The 27,201-nt window shown below is 45.8% G+C and overlaps 2 protein-coding genes and 1 long non-coding RNA gene across 12 annotated transcripts in view; 1 reads left to right on the top strand and 2 right to left on the bottom strand.

Moving 5' to 3' along the window:
* Nucleotides 1-21,861, top strand: part of AKT3 (AKT serine/threonine kinase 3) — a 302,994-nt gene extending 281,133 nt beyond the window's left edge. For all 4 annotated transcript variants that reach the window (XM_045084745.1, XM_045084743.1, XM_045084744.1 and 1 more), the window contains 2 exons: nt 11,654-11,756; nt 18,278-21,861. In XM_045084745.1, coding sequence (XP_044940680.1) covers nt 11,654-11,756; nt 18,278-18,363 — 189 coding nt within the window. In that variant the 3' untranslated portion in view covers nt 18,364-21,861. The remainder of the gene's footprint in view (nt 1-11,653; nt 11,757-18,277) is intronic.
* On the bottom strand, nt 8,111-9,680 carry LOC106006224. Its single transcript, XR_006608020.1, has 2 exons — nt 8,847-9,680; nt 8,111-8,448 (listed from the first exon to the last, which is right to left on the bottom strand). It is a non-coding gene; the product is annotated as an uncharacterized LOC106006224 (long non-coding RNA).
* Nucleotides 21,862-23,476: 1,615 nt separating the features above from the next.
* SDCCAG8 (SHH signaling and ciliogenesis regulator SDCCAG8) overlaps nt 23,477-27,201 on the bottom strand; it is a 229,621-nt gene continuing 225,896 nt past the window's right edge. For all 7 annotated transcript variants that reach the window (XM_013058426.2, XM_004756777.3, XM_004756779.3 and 4 more), the window contains one exon: nt 23,477-23,826. In XM_013058426.2, coding sequence (XP_012913880.1) covers nt 23,797-23,826 — 30 coding nt within the window. In that variant the 3' untranslated portion in view covers nt 23,477-23,796. The remainder of the gene's footprint in view (nt 23,827-27,201) is intronic.

Raw genomic sequence — 27,201 nt, 5'->3', positions numbered from 1 at the left:
TCCCCTTGGGGACAGAGTGAGTCTTCAGACCACACAGCTACTTGCCTAGGTCTCCAGGACACATTTCTTCTTTCTGGAACTCTTTTCCTAGCCTCGGGCTTCATGGGTAGACACAGATGCAAGTCTGTGAGTGTATAATAGATGCCTTTTATCAAAAATCATATGTTTTAATAGAAAATACACGCAGCGTATGTTATACCACTCAGTGATGGCACCACCACTCAGACTACATGCTGGGAGCCCGATTCTGTTACCAACAGGAACAATCCGCTGTTATTGACAGTTCTGTGGTTACCATTGAGATGGGCTATGAGATGGGCTACGAGAATGAGGGCTCTGAATTTAAAAAAAAAAAAAAAAATTAGGTTGAAATCTGATCAGGATCCGAGGCAAATTCTTCTAAGCTTGTTTCATTTCCAGTATTCTACTACCTCCCAGGACTATTTGGAGAATTAGAGACGATGTGTAAAGTGCCTGGCACTTAGTAGATTCTCAGTAAGTGAAAATATGGTTATTACTAATATTTTCAATAAAGTGTTTCAGAGTGTATGCAAGGTGCTTCCACATACATGTGCTTACCTAGCTCTGAAAACAGCCCTGGAATATAGGAAGTGTTTCTTCCACCAAATGAATGAAGATTCAATAATAAAATAGCACTGGGACACCTAGGTGGCTCAGTGGGTTAAGAGTCTGCTTTTGGGTCATGTCTTGATCACAGGGCCCTGGGATCAAGCCCCAGCAGGGCTCCCTGCTTACCAGGAAGCCTGCTTCTAGAACCTCTGCCTTTGCCCCTCCCCCATCTTGTGCTGTCTCTCTCTCTCAAATAAAAATCTTGTAAAAAAGTAATTAGAATTTTATTTGTATTATGCTTTTGGTTAACTGACTAGTATGAAAACTTGGGGCCTCCATTTTTTTTCATTTTAAAATAAGGGGATTGGATTAGATCTACAAGATTCTTTTCAATGCAAATATTTTATAATTCAGTTAAAAATGCAATGAAAAGAAGAGGTACTCAAACACCTACTTCTTTGTTCTTCATAAGGAGTGGAGTATGTTGGATCACTTAAGCCCTCTTGAACTGAGAGGTGCCCAGCTAACAGGCAGTGCTGCTTGTTCTAGCTTCCCATCTTCTGATTCTCTGGTGGGCTAGCCCATGTATGCACAGAGGGGTCCCTGGATGCATAGTCCATTTAGGAAAAATGCTTGTGCATTTAGAACCTCTTGTGCCTCTTCTCCCTGCTTTTACCCTTGTTGGGGGCCTGCACAACTGAGCTCCCGCCTTTGGGATTCTTCACCTGATTCTGGTTACTTTCTGTAGATCCATGAAGTAACACAGTGTATTCTGTAGATCCATGAACAACACAGATTCTGTCAGTAGCTCCCTCTCCTCTCACAGAAATTTCTCTCTGCCTCTCTGCCCTCAAATTGAACTTCCACATTCTCCTGCTCTGCTTTTAAAATTCTCTACTTTCCTTCTTCTCTTTCCATCAAAATCTTACCCCAAACCCAGAGGCTCTTGGATCACTGGATCCTCTGTAAGGGTTGGTCTGGTGTGATAATGAGAGAGTGGCTGTCTTGGTGGGAAGGTGGGTATGGAGATAAGATCTTGGTCATCTTCATGGAAATACAATATGGATTTCCCTGTAAAAATATAAATCTTGGTTGGGAGCATTATTATTAATACCCATCTTTTTCTGTATTGGAGGCTTAATAGACTTTAATGTGACTCCCTGGGATCCTACCCACATTTTATAAGGTTGATTTGGTTTTTATCTGTTGAAATAGGTCCCAAGTTTTCTTCATCTTACACCATTTCTCCCCAATTTACATACTCCTTTAACTTTTGCCCATGTTCATGAACATTTGTAAACAGAGATAGTGATTAGTGGCTGCCACGTTGCTGATGGGGGCCTGGGCCAATGCGGTCAGCTGGAGGGGGATGAAGAGTGGACTGTTCCAGCAAGTTCTTGGTGAAATCCTGGGGTCTATAATGGATGCAGCTTGCCCATCCTCACCTCCATAGTGGCAAAGTCTTTTTACTACCATCTCCTGCCTTTCAGAGAGGGCTCTGTTTCACTAACAAGAGTTGTTTTACTTACCTCCGTAAGCAACTATTCTCCAAGTATAACTGAGTACTCCAGTGATGTAACGTGCTTGTGAATGTTTGTGACCAGCATCACCTGTCCACAGACCCACAGCCAGCGGAATGTTTGTGAAGCTGTTTTTTTAAATGAGGAAATTGCTCAAGGAAAAGAAAATATGAGTTCACATTTCCGGGGATCACTTTCTGAGCAGTGCAGACCATGCATACTGTATGTTAAAAAGCCCTTCTAAGTTCCAGCAGGGAAAACAGATGTATTAATTAAACAGTTAATGTTATAGCTGAAATACTCACTTTGCTGCACTCAAGTTATGATATAATATTTGTATATTAGTGTGATATATACCTTGAGAACCTTGGTGCATTTTTTTAATAGGATCAAGTTCAACATTATGAACATGAATTACTATTGTGTGGTTTTGTGAAAATGAAGGATAGGTATTTGAGTTTCTGGTCACTTGTCAAGAAATCTTAATTGGTATTATAAATCTTAACAGATAATATAAGTAAGCAATGTTTGCTATAGGTTTATTAGTTTTGCTAGAAATAATCTTCTTTCCATATTCCCACTTTTCATGTGTGTGTGTGTGTGTGTGTGTGTGTGTGTATAGTATATATACCCACAAAGCATAAAACGAGTTTTTCAGGAGGGGCACCTGGTGGCTTAGTCAGTTGAGCATCTGACTCTTGATTTCAGCCCAGGTCATGGTTTTGGGATCATGAGATCGAGTCCCACTTGCCAGGCTCTGTGCTGGGTGTGGAGCCTGCTTGAGGTTCTCTCTCTCTCTCTTCTGCTGTAACCCCACCTCCCACTTGTGTGGTCTCTCTCTCTCTCTCTCAAAACCCACAAAAAACAAAAAGCTTTTCAGGAGAACAGAGATTAAATAAACTAGAGTCCCTACCTAAGCTTAGTTACTCTCTTGAATGGTTTTAAAGATGTAGAATTACAGCATTAGTTTATCGTCTGTGGTAAATCTAAGCCTTGATTAGTGGTGGCAGTTTTTATTGCCAGTGTCTGTGTTCCCAGGCTTTTTGATCCCTATCAGAGTGGTGGACATAGTATTCAAATAGGTTAATGGTTGAGGTTCTATAGTCACTGTCTGTATGAGCTTTCCCTGCAGTTTTCAAGCCCTGCTGTCTATTTCTAGAACACCAACACTGAAAACAGAAGAAAGAACAGAGAGACCGGGAGGTAGCAATTGATTTGTTGCTGAGGAAGGTCGGGGAGACTGACCCTCAGCGGCCTTGGCGTCCATACTCCCCTGCTGTCCCTCCAGCCGCATACCAGGAGTAGGGACTGCAACTTACTCTAACAAGTTCAGGGGCTTGTTTTCTGTTCTTTCACTTACAGGAAAGAAACATAGTGCTTTAGAAAGATAGCAAATGATATAGTGACTTGGTACCATGTAAAATCTGGGAGAGGGTCAGTGTGGAAGGATTTCGGGGGCTGCCGTATTGCCACCACCCTGTGGTCTTGAGGCCGCACAAGGAAACACAGCTCTGATAATGCCTTGTCGGTAAACTGGAAGCACAGCCCTCAAGCCAGCACTGTGATCTTCCTGTTTACATTGTCCGGAGCTACATTTCCTGAAAACCAGTGAGCTTTCAAAGACAGATACTTTGGAGGTTTAAAGCATCTGTTGGGAAAATATTTCAGATTTGTAGTTAATGACATTCTTTGAGTTAACATCTAAAGGTAGCTGAGATTTATACTTGGGTGCTTCTGCCTCAGCCAGTATGTCGGCATTCCTCAACAAGAGTCTGCAGTGTGTCAGTGGATACAGGAGTATTTTGAGATATGTGTCCAGAGCAGGGGAGGGAAAATTAAGATGATACTGGTTTAAAGGCAAAATAGAAAATTAATGTGTTAGTCTGTGTTAACTGAGTACCACAGCCTGGGTGACTTAACAGAAATTTGTTTTCCCATGGTTCTGGGAGCTGGATGTTCAAGGTCAAGATACTGGCACGGTTGGTTTTTTCTGAAGCCTCTTTCCTTGGCTTGTAGATGGCTGCCTTCTCTGTTCCTCCTCACACGATCTTTCCTCCATGTGTGTGTGTCTGGAGTCCCTCTGTGTCCACATTTCCTCTTCTTACAAGGACATCTGTTAGGTTGGACTAAGGCCCACACTAACACTTCATTCTAATGTAATCACCTCTTTGAAGACCCTGTCTCCCAGCACAGTCCCTGGGGGCTCGGACTCCCAACATATGGATGGGGAGGAGGGGGCACAATGCAGCCCATAAGAATGAAATATTTGAATGTGACCAGTTGTTTAAAGTGAATATATACTCTGGGAGTCAGAGGAAACCCGCAGCTGGGCATACCTAGGATGTGTGTGGTAGCACCTCTGTTGGGGTCTGTGGCCGTTCTTTGCACATTCTCTCTCACACCTTTCCCCATGTACAGAAATTGGTTTCTTGCTTCCCTGTGTGGATGTTCATACTTGACTGTGTCGTGTTTTGCTTCCGTGTGTGAACTGAAGGGAGGAAATGTGCCCCCAGCGTGCATGGCTTGACTATGACTAATATCAGGAGAAGCAGTCAAAAGCAAAAAGCATTTTCATGCTGTCTTTGCAGGCACCACAGTAGGGAGAGCTTGGGATCCAGAGACAGAGGGTTTGCTGCTTCTGTTGCTACTTGTATCATCTTCAGCAAGTCATTTTACTTACTTTAGCTTCAGTCTTCTCATTTCTAAATGCTCTATGACATCTCACTTGAGCACCAAGATTGAATAATGATTCATTTATTCATGCCGCTAAGTGGCAGGCACTGTTTTAGGAATCAGGGGTATAATGTTGTGCAAAATAAAGTCCCAGCTGAGATAAATGTTAAGCTTGTTTCATCTCAACCATATCAGTAATCACATTGAGAGCAAGTGATCTAAATAATCGCCCTTAAAAGAGATTGTCAGATCAGAGGTGCCTGGGTGGCTCAGTTGGTTGGGCCTCTGACTCTTGATTTCATCTTAGGTCATAATCCCTGGGTCACAGGATCAAGCCCTGCATTAAGCTCCATGCTTGCTTGAGATTCTCTCTTTCTGCCCTTCTCCTTGCTCACACTATCACTTTCTCAATAAATAAATAAAATCTTTTAAAAAAATAAAACAAAAGATTGTCAGATTGAAAAAAAGCAAGAATCACCTATATGCTGCCTATAAGAAACCCACTTTAAATGCAAATTATAAGTAGATAAAAATAAAATGATGGAAAAATGATATACCATGCTCATGTTATCTCAAAAGAACACTAGAGTGACTGGCTGTATTATTATTATTATATGAAGATTTCAAAGCAAGTAATAGCACCAGGGTTAGTAAGGCAGATCATTTCATAATAGTAAAGGGATCCATTCATCAAGAGGATGTAAAAATCTTAATTATTTTTGCATCTAATAACAAATCTTAAAGTACATAAAACAAAAACTAATAGGACCGCAAGAAAAAAGACAAATACACATTATAGTTTGACATAGTAATACCTCTCTCTAAATAATTGATAGAAGAACCAGAGAGAAAGTCAGCAAGTTTATAGAAGACACTAGCAATACCATCAACCAGTTTAATCTAATTGACATTTATAGAACAACACCCGACAACAGAAGAACATTTCTTCTTCTCAAGATCACACAGAACATTTGCCCCGATATACCATATTTTGAGCAAAACAACTCTATAGATTTTAAAGGATTCAAATAATTTGAGGCATGGTCTCTTTGAATGAAACAGGAATAAAATTGGAAATCAAAATAAAGATATATGGAAAATCCTCAAGTATTTGGAAACTAAGTGCAATTTTAAATAATCGATGGGTCAAAAAAAGGGAAAGTAGTATTCTGAACTGACTAAAAATGAAAACAAAACATGTTTTGCTGTGGGCTACAGCTAATACCTCAAGGAGTAGTACTAAAGGACGATATTCAGAAAGAAGAAAGGTCTGAGATCCATTTTGAGAAACTAGAAAAAGAAGAATGAATTAAATTCAAATGTAATCAGAAGAAAGGAATTAATAAAGATGGGGGCAGCAGTTGGTGAAATAAAAAACAAACAAAAAAAAACCCCAGAAAATTGATGAAAGGAAAGGTGGTTCTTTGAGAAGATTAACAAGTTGATAAATTTCTAACCAAAGTGAATAGAAAAGAAGATAAGTTATTAATACCACGAATGAGAGGGGTGGATTTGCTACAGATTTTATGGGTATTAAATGGATAATAGGAAATAGCATGATAATCTTCATGTCCATAAAATCAAAAATGTTACTGAAATGGACAAATCCCTTGAAAGATGTAAATTACCATGAAGAAATAGATATCATGGATAGCCTGGTATGTGTTAAAGAAATTATATTTGTAGTTAAAAATATACTTCTCAGAAAGAACACTTCCAACCCATATGCCTTCACCAATAAATTCCCAAACATTTAAGTGAGGAGTAGTATCCGTTCTACACAGATTCCTCCAGAGAACCAAAGAAAAAGGCAGTATTTCCCAGTTCATTCTATGAGGCTAGCTTAACCTGATACCAAAAGCAGGCAAAGATAATACAAGAAAACTATAGACCAATTTCTTTAATTAATATATGTGTAAAAATACCTCACATAATTTTATCAAATCAAATCTAACAATAAATAAAAGAATAGCACATCATTACCAAGTGGGGTTTATTCTAGAAATACAAAGTTGGTTTAATATTTAAAATCAATCATTATAATTTACCATATTGATAATAACTACGAAAGAAATACACATGGTTATTTCATTGGATGCAGAAAAAAAAGGCATTCAAGAAAATTCAACATCCATCTGATTTAAATAAAGAGCAGACTAAAATACTCCCAGTAATCTATGAATGAGAAACTTCTCCACTCTGATAAAGGACATCTAGGGAAAACTTATCGCTAATACCCTACTGGAGACAGTCGGAGTGATTTTACAAGGTGAAGATGTTCACTCTGTTCAACATTGTACTGGAGGTTCTGGCCAGTGCAGTAAGGCAAGGAAAAGAAATTAAATGCATTCAGATTGTAAAGAAAGAAGTAAATCTGTCTTATTCATGGACAATATGATTACCTACATAGAAAATCAGCTGGAATCTATAAAAAAAAAAACCTATAAATGTTTAACCCATTATTTATTTGATACAAAGTAAATATACAAAAGATTGCATGATATAAAAATAAATGGAGACTAAGAAGAAATTACTTATCATAGCAACAGAAGTATGAAGTACTTAGGGATACTTTTTTTTTTTAAGATTTTTTATTTATTTACTTGACAGATGGAGATCACAAGTAGGCAGAGAAGCAAGCAGAGAGAGAGGAGGAAGTGGGCTCCCCACTGAGCAGAGAGCCCTACTAGGGGCTTGATCCCAGGATACTGGGATCATGACCTGAGCTGAAGGCAGAGGCTTTAGCCCACTGAACCACCCAGTAGGTTAACCCCCCTAAGGGATACTTTTGACAAAAGATGTGAAAGCCCTTCATGCTGTAAACTAAAAAATACTATAGAGAAATTAAAGACTACCTCAAGCAATGGAGAGGTCTAATATGTTCATGGTTTAGAAGACGCAATATTTTTAGGATGATATCTCTCTCAAAATGGATACATAAATTCAACACAATCCTATCAAGATTAGCCTAGCTGGCTATTTTGTAGAAATTGTTAGGTTGATTCTAGAATTCATATGGAAAGCTAAGGACTTGGGGTAGCCAAAACACCTTTGTCAGGAAAACAAGTTGGAGAGCCTACATTACCTACAACTTCAAGACTTAGTAAGTTACAGTAATCAGGACAGTTTGTTATAGACAGATAATATCTTTTTTTTTTTTTTTAAGATTTAGTTAATTTAGAGAGTATGTGTTGGTAGGGGAGGGGCAAAGGTAGAATGAGAATCTCAAGCAGACTCCCTGCTGAGTGCAGCCCTTATGTAGGGCTCAATCCCAGGACCCGGAGATCATGAGCTGAGCCAAAATCAAGAACTGGACATGTAACAGACTGAGTCGGTCTCCCAAGTGCCCCTGCACAAGTAACATTTTTTATTTGCCCATAGAGAACCTAGAAATCTAGACCCACACGTATATGGTTAAATGACTTAAAATAGACGTGCAAAGATAGTTCAGTTCAAATTCTGATGAAACAATTGGACATCTCTATTTTTTTTTTTAATTTGCAGCACATACAAAATTAACTCAAAACAGTCCTAAGTGTAGAGCTTTCTAGAAAAGGACATAGGAGAAAATCTTGGCGGTGTTAGGTTATGCAGATTCCATAGATGAGGGCAGTGCATGATCCATAAAGAAAAATTGATAAATCAGATGATCGCGTAATTAGGTATGTGTGTTCTTTAGAAGGCCCTGTTAAGAAATGAAAGGAAACAGGTGGTGGGTATTGGAGAGGGCACTTACTGCATGGAGCTCTGGGTGTGGTGCAAAAACAGTGAATACTGTTACGCTGAAAATAAATAAAAAGAAAAAAAAAATGAAAGGAAAAGTCACTAACGGGAAGAACAGTTACAAATCACAGATCTGATTAAAGACCTGCATGCAGATTATGGAAAGAACTCTCCAAACTCGTGGACCAGAAGGGGGCGGAGCAACGATCTGAACAGACCCTTCCCCAAAGAGCACGTAAACTCACCCGAAATATAAATTAAACCCACAGCGAACCACCACCACACACTGGAATGTCTGCTGTTGAAAAGACCCACCAAACCCGTGCGGGCGAGAACCGGGAGCGCCTGGAACTGTCGTACCTGGGGGTAGTGTCTAGCGTGCGACCCAGCCATTCAGGACTTCGGTATTTGTCCGAGATAAATAAAATCTCCTCTCTCTACAGCCTCGGACCCCCAGGAGTCTGAGCAGATTTGCCATAGCCGCAAACCAGAAGCAGCCCCCGTGTCCGAGGACAGGTCGCGGACAGATGGGTGCGGGCACACCTGTGCCGAGTGTTACCCAGCGGCAGGGGGGCGAGGGGGGCTGGTGACGCGGGAAGGGACAGGGATGGTCGTCGAAATAATCATGCTAAATGCCAAAATGTCAGACAAAGGATACGTGCTGTGGGGCTCTGTTTACATCAAAGCCCGGAAAATACAAAGGCATCGTGGCAGAAAGCACGCCGGTGGTTGCCTGCCAGGGCCGAGGAGGGAGCGCGGCTCCCAACAGGCTCATGAGGAAACAGACCCTTCGCCATCTTGATTTGGGTGGCAGTTTCACGGTCCTGTATGTAAGTCAAAGCCCGTCAAACTGTAACACGGACGGCTTACTGCCTGTCAGTCGTACCTCAATAAAATTGTTCTTAATTGTTCCGTCGCCGTCACGGAGCTGACGTGTCGTTAGGAGAAGGTGTCATGGCGGCGGCCGGAGAGGGACGCGCGTCTATCTTGCGCTCGTGCGCGCGCATGCGTAGCTGCGTAGCGTCCGCTGTTGAGAGGCGTGTCGAAGCACGTGTCGAAGCTCCTGTTGAAGCGCGAGAAAGCCGCGTGAGGAGAGGAGGCGTCCAGGAGCACGGCCAGAAGCCTTCGGAGCGGAGGCTGGCTCGGGCACCTTCGGAGGCTCTTTGAAGATCTGTCCATTTCGGTGGAGTTTCAGGGGCCGCGCCGGCGCTCCCCTGAGAGGAGAGCAGCTTTCCCGGACCGCGCAGGCAGGTGGCCGTCCTCGCCGCAGGAGGCAGCAGCTGGGAGGGCGGGCAGAGGTGAGCGCGCCCCGAAGCCCAATTCTGCCAAAAAGCCTTTCTTTGTGGTGAAGTTCTGATGGGAAGGATGAGGAAGAACCGTTCTGGGGGGCATTTGTGGACTGGTGACCCCAACCCGAGTCGCAGCCTCCAGTCTCCTGCGGGCAGAGGCCGTCACCGCTCGGTTTCCAAAAAGTTTGGAAAGGGCCGGTTGTCTGGTCCCGGTGACCGTTGTTGTTGGGGTGTGCGGTGCCCCGGAAAGGCCGGCCCTCGCGTCTGCGTGGGGGAGGGGAGCTCTCCGGCCGCGGAGCGCGGGTGCACGGCCGGGGCAGCGGCCCAGAGCAGGGCCCGCCCCCTCCCCGACCGAGGAGCTCGGCCCCGCGGAGGTTGGGGGCGCGGGAGAGCCACCCACCACCCCGTCCGCAGGGGCGCCTGCGGGGTCCTCCCCCAAAAAGTGGCCGCTCATAACGGAGACTTTAGACTAGCTGCGTCCTGAGACTGAAGAAAGAATGGTAGGAAGCAAAGGGATTAAAAATGCTGTTATGGGGCACCTGGGTGGCTCAGGCGGTTAAGCGGCTGCCTTCGGCTCCGGTGGTGATCTCGGGATCGTGGGATCGAGACCCGCGTGGGTCTTCCTGCTCAGCGGGGAGCCTGCTGCTCTCTCCCCCTCCGCCTGCCTGTGCGCACGCCCGCACGCTCAGTCACTGTCAAATAACATTTTTTCAAATGCTGTTGGTTACATGTGGCATAAACAGAAGTGTGGGGTTCTTTATTCAAAAAACATGCTTTTCATTTTGCTCACTCCCTGGTTTTTTTTTTTTGAAAACTTTGCTTAGAGAGCAATGTAAAGATTTTTGCCTTATGATTTAACATGAATTTGGTGACAAGAGTGGAAAAACGCATTGAGCTAAAGCCAGTTGTGTGTTTCTGTTTGTTTCTGTGAAATTTTTATAAAACATAATTGATTTCTGTCACTCGTCTCTCTGTATTTCTGTCCACTTGGGAATTTTCTCCTAAAAGCAGCATCTCCTGTTGGGCGGGGTACCCATGAGAGTGGGTGCTGAGACTCCAGGCCCTGGGACGGGCTCCTCGTGTTCTCCTGTGAGGCTGGAGCCATGAGGAGCAGGAGTCCCACCCCGCTCCTGCTCATCCTTGCCAGCAGAGGTCCCAGAGGCTTGGGCTTCTGCGACCTTCAGCAGCCCCAGACTTGCCCTGCACCATGCCTGCTGCATCTGTGAGGTGTTCAGCCCCGTCAGTCCTAGAGCAGTCCCTCTCTCTTTTGGGTCCTGGTCCCCTCTTGGGATCGGAAGCAAACAAACATTCGCATTTAACTTCAGGGGCTCCCTAGACCCCTGACCCCGAGCAGGGGCAGGCGTTCATGCCCATCTCAACCAAGCGGATGTATTTCTTTGCCAAGGATAGGGGCAGCACTCTGTGACCTGGGGAGTAACGGTATCATTAAGTTGTGTTCTTACTAATAAGCTCTTGGACCAGGTACAAGGAAGAGACTAGGACACAAGTTGTGTTTTCCTGGCTCCGGGGAGGGCCTGCATTTTGTCACCAGGGTTTGCATCCATATGGTTTGTGTATATGTTTGTGATTGGTGGGGAAATTAGGACTTTTCAGTATCCTCTTTGCACCCTACTGTGTGGTTCTCATTTGTTCTGTTTCACATAATCGTTAAATTTTACACAGAACAACCAAGTACCTCCTGTTCTGCACTCAGACTGTTGACTGGGAAGCCAAACGCCACATCTCCCATATGCAGTGACTCAGTGGTCTGGGTTTTTTGCACTGTTCCGTTAATTATTTGCTCTTTAATTTTATTCTAGAAATGAATTTTCCTAAACTGGAATCTGTTAACAGTACGCTTTTTCTTTCTTCTTGTAGCTTGTACCTCCTTTTAAGCCTCAAGTAACATCTGAGACAGATACCAGATATTTTGATGAAGAATTTACAGCTCAGACTATTACAATAACGCCACCTGAAAAATGTAAGTACATCTGACATGCACATGATGACATTGTAATATAATGGAAAACAGCAGCCACTCTGTTGATTGGATATTTTCAAGATCGAATTCCACAGTGACTTATTTCATTTCATCCCACTTAAGAATATGAAGCTCCATGTGGAAGTATCAAAGACAGGTAGCTGAGAGAAAAGTTTTGGGGAGTTGGAAAAATTTTATAAAGAAAAAACTGTAGCCTGAGAATTATAGACTAACCTATAGACAGCCTCGCCTTTCCTTACTATTCTAATACTTTCTTTCACCGTCGGCTGGAAGGACTCTGAAAGTGACCCTTCCCTGTTTGCCTGACCGCTGACTCACATGCCCCCTGCAGAATCATGCTCGTTCTGGTCTCCTTCAGACTTAATAGTTTTTAATTCACTTTAAATTGAATCACCTTTTTTTTTGTAATTTAGCTTTGTCTTAATAGTATTTGTGAAGACATAATTTAGTGTGCTAGTAATTTTTTGATACATAAAATTAAATTACATGTCTATTAACACAATACATTCAAGTACCCCTTAACTCTGTTCCACGTATGCTAGTATGTGTGCACAGTTCAATAAATATCCTAAATAACTGAGCTTTAAAGGAAGGAAAGGTATCAGATGTAACTTATAAACATTCTTGTGCCAACAGAGGGCTCTGTACCTGTCATTATGAGCTTAGCGATGAGGATAGAATTGAGTTTCAGGGACATGGAAAGCCAAAGATTTCTTCAGGTCACACATCTTTTGGCTCATGATCCTGTTGTGTTCTTTTTTTTTTTTTTTTCTCCTTTTCTTTCCTTTAGATCCCTTCTACTTCTCCCCTCACTTGTTTGTGAAAGGCAGAGTAGCTGGAGGTGCTATTACAAAACCAGTATCGATGAGAGGGAAGGCTCTAATCACGGATGCGGTCGGTCACCTGATCATCCGTTGAAAGGCAAACTAGGAGCCATCCCGGTCTAGAGTTTTCAACCCATAGCCTGACAACAAGGGACCATGAACACACCCTGAAATGAAAAATATGATCACATATTCATAGTGCACTTGGCTTTCTTTAGACTGGCCAGAAGTTAAGAACCTCTTAACTATCATCATCTAAGGGAAGAGATTGAAACCCAGGGAGACAATGAGCTTCCCAGGTCCCCCAGTTTAGTGTCAGCAATAGCCAGGGGCAGGACGCCATAGCTTGGCCAAGCTGTGAGCTGGGAATATGTGGGACTGCTATCCCCAGTGGGACAGTGGGCTTCCATTCTCTCTTGTGTGTCATGCTAACGTCTTAAAATCTGTAAGAGGAGAAGACTGTGTTGGAAATGCCACAGATGCTTGGGCAAGTAGCTTAGGACTTGTGTGAGCAAAACAATGGGCTAGGGCCTTGCCACTGTGTCCACTAGCCCCAGAGTGGATAGTGGTGACCCACATGTCTGAAAGGCAGGCAGTACCAGTGAGGTGTTGGAAGGGCCCAGGAGCCCTTTCCACTCCAGAGCATTTGCCAGACCTCATCACTGTAATAACCTTTACTGCAGTCAGACCACATCATTTCCTTACCCATAGCCCTCTCATGGCTCCTGAACTCTGCTCTCAAAACCAGAATGGCTCATGCTGACTTCCATAGCCCTGTCTGTCCAGTCCCTGCTCCTGCTCCATCTTGCCCCACCATGCCTGGATTCAGCCTCACCTTGAACATGCCACGCCTCACTGTGCCTGGGATTTGGGTGTTAACAGCTGTCTCTGCCTGCCATGCTCTTTCTTCCGACATTTGCATCAACAGCTCTTAACTCCGTCAGATCTCAGCTTAAATGTCACTTCCCCAGAGAGCTTGCTTTCACCTCCCAATCCAAAGAACAGTGCAGCCCATTGGGCACCGCCTCCCCCACCCCTTGATTCTGTACATTGACAACTTGTTGATACTCTTCTGGTTAATTTGTTCGTTTCTCTGTTTACTGTTTGTTTGACAAGAATGCAGTAACCCTGAGAAAAAAGGCTTGGTTTCCTGTTCACAGCTAGCCCCAGCTCCTTGCTGGGTTTCTGGCCCGACATTGGTATTCAGTAAATATGTACGATGTGAAGGAATAAACACGTTATGGTGAGGGCCTGGTAGTTTCCTGGCCAGAAGGAGGCCCAGCTCTTTACAGATGGTGCTGTTGGCCATCCATACCCAGGACTTTGTGCTTCGGCCTCCCTCCCCACGTGACGTCCACAGCAAGCACTAAGAGGGCAAGGTCCCAATGTGTCTCTGTGTCGGCCTCAGCGTCTTCAATACTGTTTTCTTTGGTAAATAGAGGTTTGGCATTTGTGGACTCTTTTAAGATCACTCAGTACGTGGTGGTGACATCACAGAAATAGGCTCTGCAAATGCAAAGCCATGAGCACTCTTTCCCGGGGAAAGGGCAGGTCACTTTGCCCTCTAGGAAAGGGGACACAAGGCCGGATGGTGTCCCCAAGCCTTGGCTTTCCCCCATAGTGCCTGAGAAGCTGTCCAGGTGGGAAAGGCACCTGGAGTTGGATAGCTTTGAAGAGCCCTAATTTTGCTTCTGTTTGAGTCCTTAGTGTTCCTTGTCCTGTGACACTGCCTGAAGCTTGAGGCTGGGTCCAGTACAATGGACACCCCACAGAGGAGAGTGGGCACGAATCTGGGGTGGGGGGCAACCTAAGGAGGCTGCCGGGGAGCAGGAACCTGGAAGGACACAGCAGAGCAGCTCCCACAACCATGACCTTGAATCCGTGAAATCTAAAGTTCTGAGGTAGGTGTTGCCCTGGCAGTAGGTCCTTCTTCACCACAGATTTGATTTCAAAGCCCAAGGGTACCTGGGTGGCTCAGTAGGTTAAGCATCTGCATTTGGCTCACGTCATGATCCCTGGGTCCTGGGTTGGAGCCCAGTATCAGGTTCCCTGCTCAGCTGGGAGCCTGCTTCTCCCTCTGCCTGCCACTCCCTCTGCTTGTGCTCTCTTTTAAAACAGAAACAAAGCCCTGGCTGATGAGGCCCAAATCTCTTCAAGACTCACCTTGCCTGCCTTACCACTAACTCCACACTCACTAGGCACTTATCATGCTAAGAATATGTCATTAACAGGCACACTGTGGCTTTATTTCTAGAACTTTATAAAATCACATGTAAATGTTAAAAGATGTTTTAAATCACTCAGCATGGTTTCTAGAATATCATGTGAACCTGGTGTCCTAGCTTCTCGATCAGTAATATAAAATGTTTGATCACTCAAAGCAATCCCGTTCTTGAAAGAATATGTCATTTTAGATGTGGGAATGCTGTCCACGCCCACTGACGCCGGGTCTTGAAGGGAGTCCGTTTAGAGCAGGAGGCTCACACACTGTAGTCCCTTCCAAGGTGGGTCCCAGAATCCACCTACCATGGAGGCCTAGGAACATGTGGCTGTGCAGATATCTGAACCCAGAAACCTGAGTCCAGCAGCAGCAGCCTGTCTCTGTCGGGGCTGTCTGTCTGACTTCCCAAGTTGGCCCCTGCATAGGGGGCAGACGACAGCACTCAGCAGGCTGGGCTGAGGCCAGTGGCCCCTCCCTGCTGGAGGGAGAGCTGGGGAGCATGGGGCCAGGTCTTTAAAGGGATGGTCCCTGGAAGCATCCTAGATCCCCTTAAGAGACGGATCAAGGGAGATTCAGTGAAACCTCGGACTATGATTACATGGAACGTAATCTCGCAGCTTCAAGGGGTGTTGCTGGTGAGCAGGCCTGCAGCCACTAAAGCATGGTTTTATTCACTGAAGCCCTTCACAGTACCCTCAGTTAGTGACGGTCTCCTTCCCACTCACCACCTGGCTTTTAGGACACAGAATGGAGTTACTTTTTAGAACAAATCAGCAGTTCGACAGGCAAAGTGTTCCTTGCCGACAAACAGCTGCGGTCACATGCCAGATTGTGCTCACTGGTGTTAATTAATTGAACAGATTTTGGAATGTGTCGTCTTGCATTCTATCCGTTAATGGTCCTCTGCTTTCCTCTTACAGGAAAAGAGGATTTCTTGGAGATCGAGTAGCTTTTAACGCCATGTAATTACCTTTGTTGAACGCTATAAGGAAATGAGCCTCCTTGGTCACAGATTCTAATGTGGGGTGGGGAGTGGATCCCTGCTTGCTTGTTTCAGATGAGTCTCGTGTTCGCAGCATGGTTCTTGGGTGCTGTCAGCACCTGTCCTTACGATCCTCCGTTGAGAGCAGGAATACGTTTCCAGATGTTAGTTGGTGTGATGGGCTCTGGCTGGGGCTGACTGCTGTCCCCTCGCAGTCGGGCCCTAGCCTCCCACACAGGCAGTCCGGGCCTCTCTGCACATTCACTGTGCAGAAATGTGCAGCCAAGCAAAGCTGCTAGTAGGGGATACTGTTTCCTTGAGATGTGATTGGCACATGTCTGAATCTGAATGCTAAGCTTGCAGCTGCCTTTTCTCAGGCTGTTACACTTTGTGACTCCACAACAGCTAGGCCATCTCCAGCACCTTTTCTGCAGCCAAAAATACTGTGAAAGGTATTTCATCTGAACGATGTGGTTTGCTCGGTGCCTAACCAGCATTTGATAAGGAGGCAGAGCTTTCCCTAAGTCACAGTCCTCTCTTGAAAAGCTTATATAGTTAGGCTTGTCTGCAGAAGGACAGAAAACCTTGGAGTTCTGTGGTCTACACGGAACAGGGAGCCCCACATCCTCTTCATGGATTGATTGCCATCTAATCAGTGATTTTTTTTTTCTGATATGTTCAAGGTCACAAATTTTGGTTAGCAGCTTGCTCCCATTTCTACAGTCTTCTCAATTTAGAATAGTATACCCAATAGAAGCATCGTGAGAAAAGAAATGTTTGCTCTCCAGAGGGTTGTGTGTCATTGAGGGGCACAGAGTGTTGTCTTTGTTGTGTGACAGGGTCAGGGCCCGCCATACAGAGGCCTGTGTGCTTTCTCTTGTTACATGACCTCCATGCTCCTGGAGAGGCTGGAAAATTTAAAGAATTGGCACTGTGTTCCTTATTGGTATTGGAGGAAGTGGAATTATTTTGCTTGAAGAAAAAAAAGGTTAGATGTTTGAAATCTTTCTCTGGCTCTTCCCCTATGGGACAGCATCTGACCCCTTACACTTGGGGAGAGCAGGCGAGGCTTTGTGGGCACCTCCTGAATAGACAGGACTCCCCAAGGACAGATGGTCTTGTCTCAGAGCCTGGAGCAGGTGCACAGGGGATGGTGTGGCAGGGTGATCGAATGTGTGACCACATAGAAGGAAGAGCTTCCTTGCCGTGCAGACTTCAGGACATTAGGAGAAGGGTTTGGGGGGATCATTTGAGATCTTTCAAATACAGGAAGGCAGGGAAGGTGAAATGGGGCAGCCCAAGTGAAAGCAGCTTGCTTCCATGCCTACATGTCTGCTTGCTGCTGGTTTCCTGTGGAGCTAGTATTGGCTGCTGATATCTGGCCCTCTTCCTTTGTCTTCCTCGCTTTACTCTGGTTCAAAGGTACATCTTAGGGAAACCAAAGGTGGATACAAGATGGAAAGTAAATAATGTAAACAATGTCAAATCAAGGACTCAATTGAAGCTTTATTTCGCAGTTATTCCTAAAGTACCAAGAAGGAAAAATGCACGCATCTGAAGGCACCGGTCCCGGATTCTAGCCAGACACTTCTTTTTTATTTTTTTTTAATTCTTTTATTTATTTTTTAAAATTAATTTCAGTATTCATTATTTTTTCACCACACCCAGTGCTCCATGCAATCCGTGCCCTCTATAATACCCACCACCTGGTTCCCCAACCTTCCACCCCCCCGCCACTTCAAACCCCTCAGATTGTTTTACAGAGTCCACAGTCTCTCATGATTCACCTCCCCTTCCAATTTACCCCAACTCCGTTCTCCTCTCTAACACCCCTTGTCCTCCATGCTATTTGTTATGCTCCACAAATAAGTGAAACCCTATGATAATTGACTCTCTCTGCTTGACTGATTTCACTCAGCATAATCTCTTCCAGTCCCGTCCATGTTGCTACAAAAGTTGGGTATTCATCCTTTCTGATGGAGGCATCATACTCCATAGTGTATATGCACCACATCTTCCTTATCTATTTGTCCATTGAAGGGCATCTTGGTTCTTTCCATAGTTTGGCGACCGTTAGCCAGACACTTCTGGTGCCTTAGGCCCGACTGCCCACTGCAATTTTGACAGGTGTAGTTTTGTAAAATTGAAAGCTACTGAAGATCATTCGCTTCTTCTTGTTTAAAAAAAAAAAACCTGGTTTTCTTTAATACTAATTTTTCACAGTGTGTTGGGTCTTAAGATGTTCGCGGCTTGAAGGAGACGACGTGAGGGTGTTACTTTCATAGATCATGTTTGTGAAAGGGAGTGTTAGGGGAGTTAGTGTCGTTACTTTGTGTTGTGTTGATGGCCACAAGTGTCTCAGAGCTCATTGTCCGTGGTTGACCTTCCCTGTGCTAGATGTTAGAACCGCGTAGACTAGAGATACTGTTGCAGAGAGTAACTATGACGTTAAGTGGCCGCTTTGTGCCCGCAGATGACGAGGACGGCATGGACTGCGTCGACAACGAGCGGCGGCCGCATTTCCCTCAGTTCTCCTATTCTGCCAGCGGCCGCGAGTAAGGTCCCTGTCCTGCTCCTTCACTGTCATCCCAGATTTCCTCCTCAAGATGATTCCCGGACATCACACCAGTCGTAGCTCTTACAAAGCAGGAGCGCCTCCAGACACCCCAGCCCACTCTCACCCCCACGAGAACACACATGGACGCAAACACACTTGTTTGTTTTTGCATGAAATTGTATCTCCGTCTACGGTCTCATGCTGCTGCTGCTACTGTCTTACTATTCTAGCAACTTTAAGAGGTAATTTTACAATCTTTGGAAGTCATGAGCCCACCATTGTTCATTTGTGCACCAGTTGTCATCTTTCGATCTTTTAGTTTTTGTTTATCCCTAACAGTGAAGGCTAAATGAGATACACTGATTCTAGGTACATTTTTTAACTTTCTAGAAGATACATCGAAAACTAATTAGACTAAGAAGATTTAGTTTCTAATTCAGAACAAGCAATTGTGGCAGGGTGGTGATGTGCATATGCAGAACTGTAGGGAGGGGTTAAGAAATCGGTGCATACGGCGGGGATCGCGCACTCAGACCTGGCCGGAATCCCTAGGGAAGCATTTGAGAGAAGGAGCGAACGACCGTTGAGATAGAGCGCTAGATGCACACGTAGTCCCTGTTGGACGCTGCAGAGGAAGCCTGCTGTTCACCCGGATGTCCAGATCTCACGGGTGGTCGTTGGCAAGATGGACACTGCTCTTCCAGGGAAGGAGGCATATGCACAGCAGAGGCAAGGTCGCTTACAGGCTCGATGACACGATTTGCACCAGAGAGCATTTTTTTCCCCCCTGTGCTTGGAAACCTTTTTCCCTTCTTGATATTTATCACCTCTGATGGCTGAAGAATGTAGACAGGTATAATGATCCTGCTTTTCACCAAAATTTGTACACCAAGGTAAACAGGTGTTTGCCTTATTTGTTTTTAAGTTTTGACTTTCAGTTCTACGTGAATTAGCTTTTTCTCGGATGTTAAAACTTTGAATGTCCTTTTATGGTTTTGTTTATATTGCAGTAGTATTTATTTCTTAGTGAAGACAATTGTGTGTCATGTTAGCAAATGCAGCTCCAACTTAACATGAACTAGACTCACTGCAGTTTATTTTGACCCATGTGCGAGGAATGTACACGCCAATGAGAATCATGCACTTTTTCTCCTTTGTAACAAAATTTGATGAGGCTCTGAAATTGTACATATTGGTTAGAATTGGACTTTGGGAGAAGAGATGATGGCACTAAACCCCTTGGTGCTCAAAAGGAGAAAATCCCCAGCTCTCCGTGCCGAGGGGTTAAGGAGATGGAAGGCTGTTGCTGTTGACCGTTGGAGAACGGAAGTGCTCTGACAACCCGGCGACGTCTTGCCGTGAAGGAACCGCGACCGGCATGACCGTGACAGATGCACCATACTTGGCAAAATGCACACATCTCGAGTATTCACCAAGTAGGCAGTAAGGGGTAAGAACCTGGTGTGTTTATTCCAATCATGGTACATTTAGCACTGAATTAAGCCATCAGGGAGAAAACAAAACAACACACACAAAAAGAACACCTCCAACTTTTCTTTTTCTGTATATATTCATGTCCCCAAATTCCAACATTTCTCACTGAAAGGGGACATGTATGCAAACCTCATCTTTCTCCTTCATTAATGATGATCTTCAGATTAAACCCTTTGGTGCTAGGAGCTGACATTTTCCAAAGCAGCCTATGAAGTCCAGGGGCTGGGGGTCCTTGCTGCGGCCGCAGGAGGCCGGCCGGCCCCACGGAGCGATTGTGGAGATGTCTGTAGTCACATGTTCTGACAGCTCCCCGTGGAACACTGCGGCATGACATGGTATGACGACTCAGATGCATTGTGTGGAAGAGCAAGTGACTTTCTAAGTAGGATGAATCATATTCATACGCAGATGTCTTAGCCTCGTGGCGCTGGAAGTGTGGATCTGTAGATGAGACACCACTGCTGGCGGTGGGCAGGCCACTGGGACTGATGGGGGTCAAAGGGCATTTTACTAAGGCAGCTAAGACATATTCAGACATAGGTTTTATCCTAATTTTTCATATTCCTATCTGAGTGAAATTCATCCTTAGCATTGAGTAGGAAGTTACAGGAAATGGTAGTTCATTCTTACTTACACATGTCGCTTCACTTTTTCTCCACCCTTGGAATTCTGTTGAATGTTTCACTTTGACCAGAAAGTAGACTAGAAGGTATGTCCTATAAGTTGTCTCGCATCCATTTTATCCAGAAGGAACAGGTAGAGGCAGAGAAGGTGGCTGAGGCTGGTTGGTGTTTGTGCGGAGCGGCCATTCCTCTGGCAGAGGAGGGCGACCCTGTTTACTGAGCACTTCGATAGCTTCCCCCCGCAAACCTTAAGGTGATTTCCTGTGACCTTGGCCAAGGACACTTCCTGAAGATGAATGACCGTGCTGACAAGTGCCCTGGGCCCGCCATGCCTCACGGCTGGCTCTCCATCTCCAGCCCGCATGCAGGGCTCACTTGCACTGGACCTTGAGATGCGCCAGGGCCAGCAGGGCCTTTCCTTGGCTTCCACGCCCAGCCCCCTCGCTCTCGCTCCCAGGTACCCATCAGCTGGCGCGGAGGAATGACAGGATAACAGATGTGCGTGCGTGCGAGCAAGCAAGCATGTATAGGAAGGTTTCCGCACCTGCCCTTGGGGCTGCCTGTGGCCACGGCCGGGGCTGCCGGCAGAAGGGGAGGCCCAGAACCCGGCATTGCTCCATCAGAACACGGGTCAGACACAGCGGACTCCATCCCGCACGAACTTCCGTGAAGTCTGCCCTCTTGTCTTAATGCAGCCATCTGGGAGGAAATTGGCCATTTTTGCTTGGATTTTTTGGCAGGTTGCTCACAGCTTTGCTTTCTACACTAATGACATAGCATTATTCCAGTATTGTTTTCCATTTCCCGTACCTGATTTCCGGCTTCTGAAAGCTGACTGTTCTTGCAGGGGCCCCTTGCTTCTCCTAGAGGACAAAAGTAAGGGCCTTCCTTACTAACTGCAGGGGCTCTGTCTTACACCTCAACGTACACACTTTGCTGCTACTGTTCGTACTGTCTACAGTAGAATTTCCTTATCTTGCTCCTGGTAGTGCATTACAGGCAAGCATGAAATGTAAAGTATTTATTTAAATAAAAAGAAAAACCTCTAAATTGGTAATTGAATTACCTCCCTGTAGCTTTATAGTTTGTGACATTTCTTGACCTTGCTAGTTCTTTCATTAGATCCGCGCAAGATCTAGTCATCTGGTTAAGGATTTTAAGCAGACGCAACTATGAACCCAAGAAAAACTGTATTACTATTACTGTCGGTCATACTAAAACTGTTCATTTCCTTAAGTATATGACCCAAAAGGATGTGAAATAACTACAAGAAACTGTTTTTGTACACTGTACATCCTTAGTATTTTTACACGTATATGATAGGGATGCACATTATTTTCCTTCGTACAGACGGCTTAAATAAAGCACTATGTCAATCTGCTACTTCTCTGTTTATTGTTGTTGGACGTGGTTCTGTAGTCTCAGAAAATATGCTTTTCTGGAAAAAAAAAAGATTTTTAATAGCTCCAGCTGGTATGAACTTAGCCTATATAAAATGTGAGAGGAGAACGTCCGTCTCTTGTCGCCCCACACACACAGGACTGCTTTGTTACTTACTTGAGGAAAATGGCAATAGTGCAGTTGTGCAGACTTGGACGAGGGACCACTTGTGAAGGGGAGGTGCTGACCCCTCAGTTACGGGTCTCAGGTGCGTCTCCTGTAAGTCAGGGATGAAGGGAGTTCCCTGGAGACGTGTTAGGGACCTAACAAGCTTCACACCAGATGGTTTGGGCCCAGAACTCTTCAGGAGTTTCGCTCCTCAGTGATGTCTTCCTGATAATCTTACACGTGTTGCTCTGCATACTTCCTTTCTTAGAATGTACGTTGGCAAGTTAACAAACTTAGTCGTGGGGGAGAAATGGGTAGGGTGGTTGTACTCCAGTCTGATTTATCTAGACTCATTTTGGTTGGGGCCTTTTTCTGATTTTACCTCATAAACCTACTATTGTACAAACTTGGCTTTGCTCCTGTGACTAAGCTGAGTGGAGGAATGGCTTTGGGACCAGAGTCAGGCATGTGTGTGTCACACAGGCAGATCTGAGGGTGTTCTTATGTGTGCTCTTCTCTCAAAACCACTGGGATGGACAGATCAGGAGGCTAAAATAAAGTGACCTCTACAATTCTTTAAGGGTGCTATTTGTAGAATATTGTAATTTATTTACTGTAGTCCTCAAACAGAATTAGGGACAGTTAACATATCTTAGGTGACAACCTTGATGTCTAGCACATTGGATTAAATCAAAAACTGAATCCATATAGTAGAATTTCTACTCTTTCAGGCTTGAACCTTTTACATGCTCAAGAGACTTCTGAAAGGTCTTTGCGTATGTATCATCCCATCGCCTCCGAAGCCTAATCCCCGTGTCTGTCCCAAGAGGCCACGGGAGGGCCGGTGAGGGCCAGGATTCGGGAACGCTAGCCAGGAGAAGGGCCTGAGGTCAGGGCCTCCTCCGGCCTGCTGGCAGCCTTGCCTTTAGCACTTCATTGTCCTCCTCAAATACAACACAACACTTTCAGTGCCCAGTTTTTATTACTTTCAAGCATCTGAGGGCTTAACTGTGTAGTAGAAATACTCTCTTAAAATAAAATAACGATCCATGTACAGATATGTGATAGACCTCGAAGTCAACTTTGTAATTCCACGAAGTACATTCGTAGGCTCCTCTCAAATACTGCACATTCGAGAAGAAACCTGACACCACCAAGCCAAAGACGCTTTCTTGTCTGTTTTCCTTGTGAACAGAGTGGACAGGATAAACAGTGCTTCCTGGTGTCTCCCGACTGTGCCCAGAGTAGCAGGATGATAAGTAATGGAGTCTTACGAGATGTTGATTAAAAGCATTCAGAAGTTAAAGGATGCTCTCTAGCTCACGAAGAGGGAAGGAAACGTGAATGACAGGAAGAAAGTCTGGTCCTTAATACCCTCTGGCCTAGTTAAAATATGTGCCTTTTTGGTGTGTTTCGTTCATCACTACAAGGTAAAAAGGAAACATTACAATTCAGGTCTTTAAAAAGTTCATTTATTGAAAGTCGTGTGTAACAGCATACAAATGAGCAGATCTAAAAACATCATCACTTCAAGCCATTTCTGGAGACATAGCAGGAGGGCTCATCATCTGGTGCCAGAGCTGAGCCGCAGGCTGCCCGCACGCAGGTGCCGCCGAGCAGCGGACAGGGCGCCGAGCGAGTGGCTCGCTGCCGTCTCAGGCACTGGCTGCTGTTCTGGAAGGTCGTGGCGCGCTGTGGCATCTCACGAACAAATCAGATGAATGTAAATATCTCTTTGTAAACCATTTATTTCACTCTGTTTCGTCCAGGTCAGCAATCAGATTGTCGCATGCTGGGTAACTGGAAAAAATGATAATAAAAAGTAAGTTTAAATAGATCTTGTTCTTCCCTGTGATTTGTCTTCTCACTGGCTGAGGTGCCCTTTCTACGTTTATGGAGAAAAACCACTCTTTTGGCTAAAAATGCAGGGACTGTTTGTAACCAGACAGATGAAAAGTCTGCACTCCCACTTGACCATGGAACATGAGGTGAACGACGTTAAGGCTTTAACTCTGAAAATGACCCGTACCCCAGACATGTGTCCGTCTCTTGAGGAAGGGTGCGCCGATGACAGGGTGTTGCTGGAGAGCCACCACCTCCCTGTCCAGGGAAGGAGACCCCGATCCTTGCCAAGACCTCTTTACTGAAAACCGCTGAGACATTACAGCTGGGGAACTTAGAACAAAAACAGGATGTAGGCCAAGTGTCCCTGAGATACTCCTACTGAAATCAAAACGAATGAAAACTTCCCAAGTTTTTAGTGGCAGACGCTATTATAACATATATAAGGGCATTTGTTCTTTCACATAGAAATCACCTCCCACATGCTGGAAGAGGGAATTTGGTGTATTTGGCCTCTTGGCTCTAAACAGGAATAAAGGTTTCAAAACCAGCTCATGAAAACTGGGTTGAGGGAGTCATAGGTTAGTGGAGTTTGAGTACAGCGTTGATGGGTCTGGCCCATGGGGCTGCTCAGATGAGCTTAACCCACAGCTGGAAGTGGTGCCAGAAACCACTGCACACAGTTCCATTCTACAAAACAGGGCAGCTCCTGGGTACCCAGCCGGTACCACGTGCGAAGATGAGTAAGACATTGACCTCAAGGAGCAGGAGGTCCTAAGCAATGTGGGCAGTCTGGTTGGCAGCCACCTTCCAGAAAGACATGTGGACCTCTCTCTGCCCTCTCCAATGCAGATTTCCTGACTAGAATCGGCAGGGGGAGGGAGGCTTCTGTGAGAACCCAGTTCCAGCCACGATTACTTGAGGATTTCCAAGACAGGACAGTGAGTGACAGTTCAGAATTCATGCAAGAGAAATATGAAAATCAGTCTGTTGCCTCTTTTGAAAGATGCAAAAAGGGAATGTTTCTATCTCAGGTGGGTCTCGGTGTGTGGACATTGACTATGTGTCTTCAGTGCACAGGTCTGTAAGTAGAAGGGTCATTGGAATGGCACGTGTACAGCTGTCCCGCTCGGAACACAGGTGGGGGCTGTGCACTGAGTAAGCAAGTGGGATATGTCTCTCTGAGCACAAAGGTATGTGCACAGGCATATTGCAAAAGAAAAATGTAACCGAACTTTGGGTAGAAGACAAACACACCCCCCCACGTCCGTACAGAATAACGGTAAAGACCTGCACTAGAAAGAAAATGTTGCAGGTGGGGCGCCTGGGTGGCTCAGTGGGTTAAGCCGCTGCTTTCGGCTCAGGTCATGATCTCAGGGTCCTGGGATCGAGTCCCGCATCGGGCTCTCTGCTCGGCAGGGAGCCTGCTTCCCTCTCTTTCTCCGCCTGCCTCTCCATCTACTTGTGATTTCTGTCAAATAAATAAATAAAATCTTTAAGAAAAAAAAAAAAAGAAAATGTTGCAGGAATTCTTTTAAACCGAGCTCAGGGAAACTGGCATCTCTCACTGCAATGAGTTCACAGTGCCCATGGGCTCCAGGCCCATTTGGTAACTGATCATCACCTGACGTCCCCTTGCGGCCTCTGGTGGCCCCTGGAACCTGCGACCTCCGGTGCCTGTGGGATCCCTTGGGAGCAGCGCAGATGTGAGGTCCCAGGTGTGAGCAAACCGAAGGAGCCACAGTCTCTCCACTGCAGCAAATCCCTGTCACTATCTCTTCGCGGGTTTGGTATTTTACTTGGTTTTGATGCAAAACCCATCCTGATTTTAGTATTAGAGCCCCACTATTACCATTCACTGGTCTGGGATCCCCGGTGCCTGCACTGCCCACCCCATCCCATGAACATCTGAGTAAGTCAGTCACCCGTGCCCACATCCCTGTTTGGTTTACAAACGCAGCACCCAGTGTTGCCCTCCATTTGCTGGAGCTTTGGTAGAGAACATTCCTGAGTGCTCCCCCCATCCCACAGCACGTCTAGAGACAGAGAACCTTTCGCTACTGCCCAACTCCCACTCATCTGCCATCACTTCTTAGGGCTATTTAGTCATGCTTATTTCCAGAAAGTTGGGTCCATCGCCCACACCAGTGATCATGGCTGGTTTGGGGTGGGGGGAAGGGTGACACCGCATGTGCCAGTGGGACACTAGCTGGTTTGAACTGGGGCCGGAGCCCTTGGCCACCACCTCCCCATCCTCTGCCTTCCAACCTGTCACCACGGCCCCTTGCCGCGGCCTGCCTGGGTGGTGTGGCCACATCTGCCGCGGTCTGTGGCTGCCCTCCAGAAGAGGGGCGGGCCAGCACAGCACTCTGGCAGCTGCTCCCCTGAAATACTGTCCACAGATGACAGAAATGCCCCCCATCTACACACCTGCTGCTGCGACCCCATCTTCTTTGTTCTCGTTGTAAGACCTAATAGAGCCTTCTCTCCACAAACCCTAACTTTTGTGTTTATTTCTGAAGTCTGACTTGAAATTCAGAGTTTAAAAAATGAGTCTCTGGGTGACCTGAATTGTTCCCCAGGCAACCATGCTGTGGGGTCCAGCAGAGCCCTTTCTGCGGCTTTGTTTCCAGGCTCCCCGGGCCCCCTGCCCCACACACCCCACCCTAGGGAATGCCCGCCCCGCCTCGCCCCTGCTCACAGACTGCTCTCGCTCAGCCTCCCCTGACCCAAGTTCCCATGCGCAAACCTCCACCCAGCCTCTCTCTCCTCTCCCCACATGCAACACCCCACCCGCCTCATTTGCACATTTTCTGTTTCTGTTGGCCCCGTCAAAAAATGGCCCCGTTCCTTGTGCCTCTAACAAGAAAGCATCTATTTTTAACCAGAAGCGCCTCACCCCCCTACCTTGAGGTAGGGCGTTCTCAAGCTTGCCCCCAGTGAACAGAGCTCCAGGGAAGCCACCAGTAGTTACCGCTTGGGGGTTCAGAGCCAGCTGCAGGCCCCACCCCGGGAGAGAAGCAGATGGATGCCCACCTGTACATGGGGCCCGTGGCCCAGAGACTGAACACCACCTTCTCGACAAGTCCAGGTCCCTGCCGGTCACTTCCCAGTTATGTCTACTTCATCTCTGGGCCTTCTTTGTCCTGCTGGTATAGGAAGGACTAGGAATGACTTATCCAGAGGCCCCTTTGTGCCTCCAACCAGGTCAGCCTCACAGTCACCTCTGCTGGAGTCGGGGTCATGCAGGGGCTCCCTCTTAAGGGGAAGCTGGTTCTCTTCTTAAGGGCTTTTGTGTTTTGGTTTTGACCAGGACCTGAGTGGTAGGAAAGC

This window comes from Mustela putorius, unplaced genomic scaffold, assembly GCF_011764305.1.
Source record: "Mustela putorius furo isolate JIRA1106 unplaced genomic scaffold, ASM1176430v1.1 tig00000785_pilon_pilon_pilon, whole genome shotgun sequence".
Classification (NCBI taxonomy): domain Eukaryota; kingdom Metazoa; phylum Chordata; class Mammalia; order Carnivora; family Mustelidae; genus Mustela; species Mustela putorius.
Note: the sequence above shows the minus strand (reverse complement) of the source record. Positions and strands in the feature narration are given on the sequence as shown.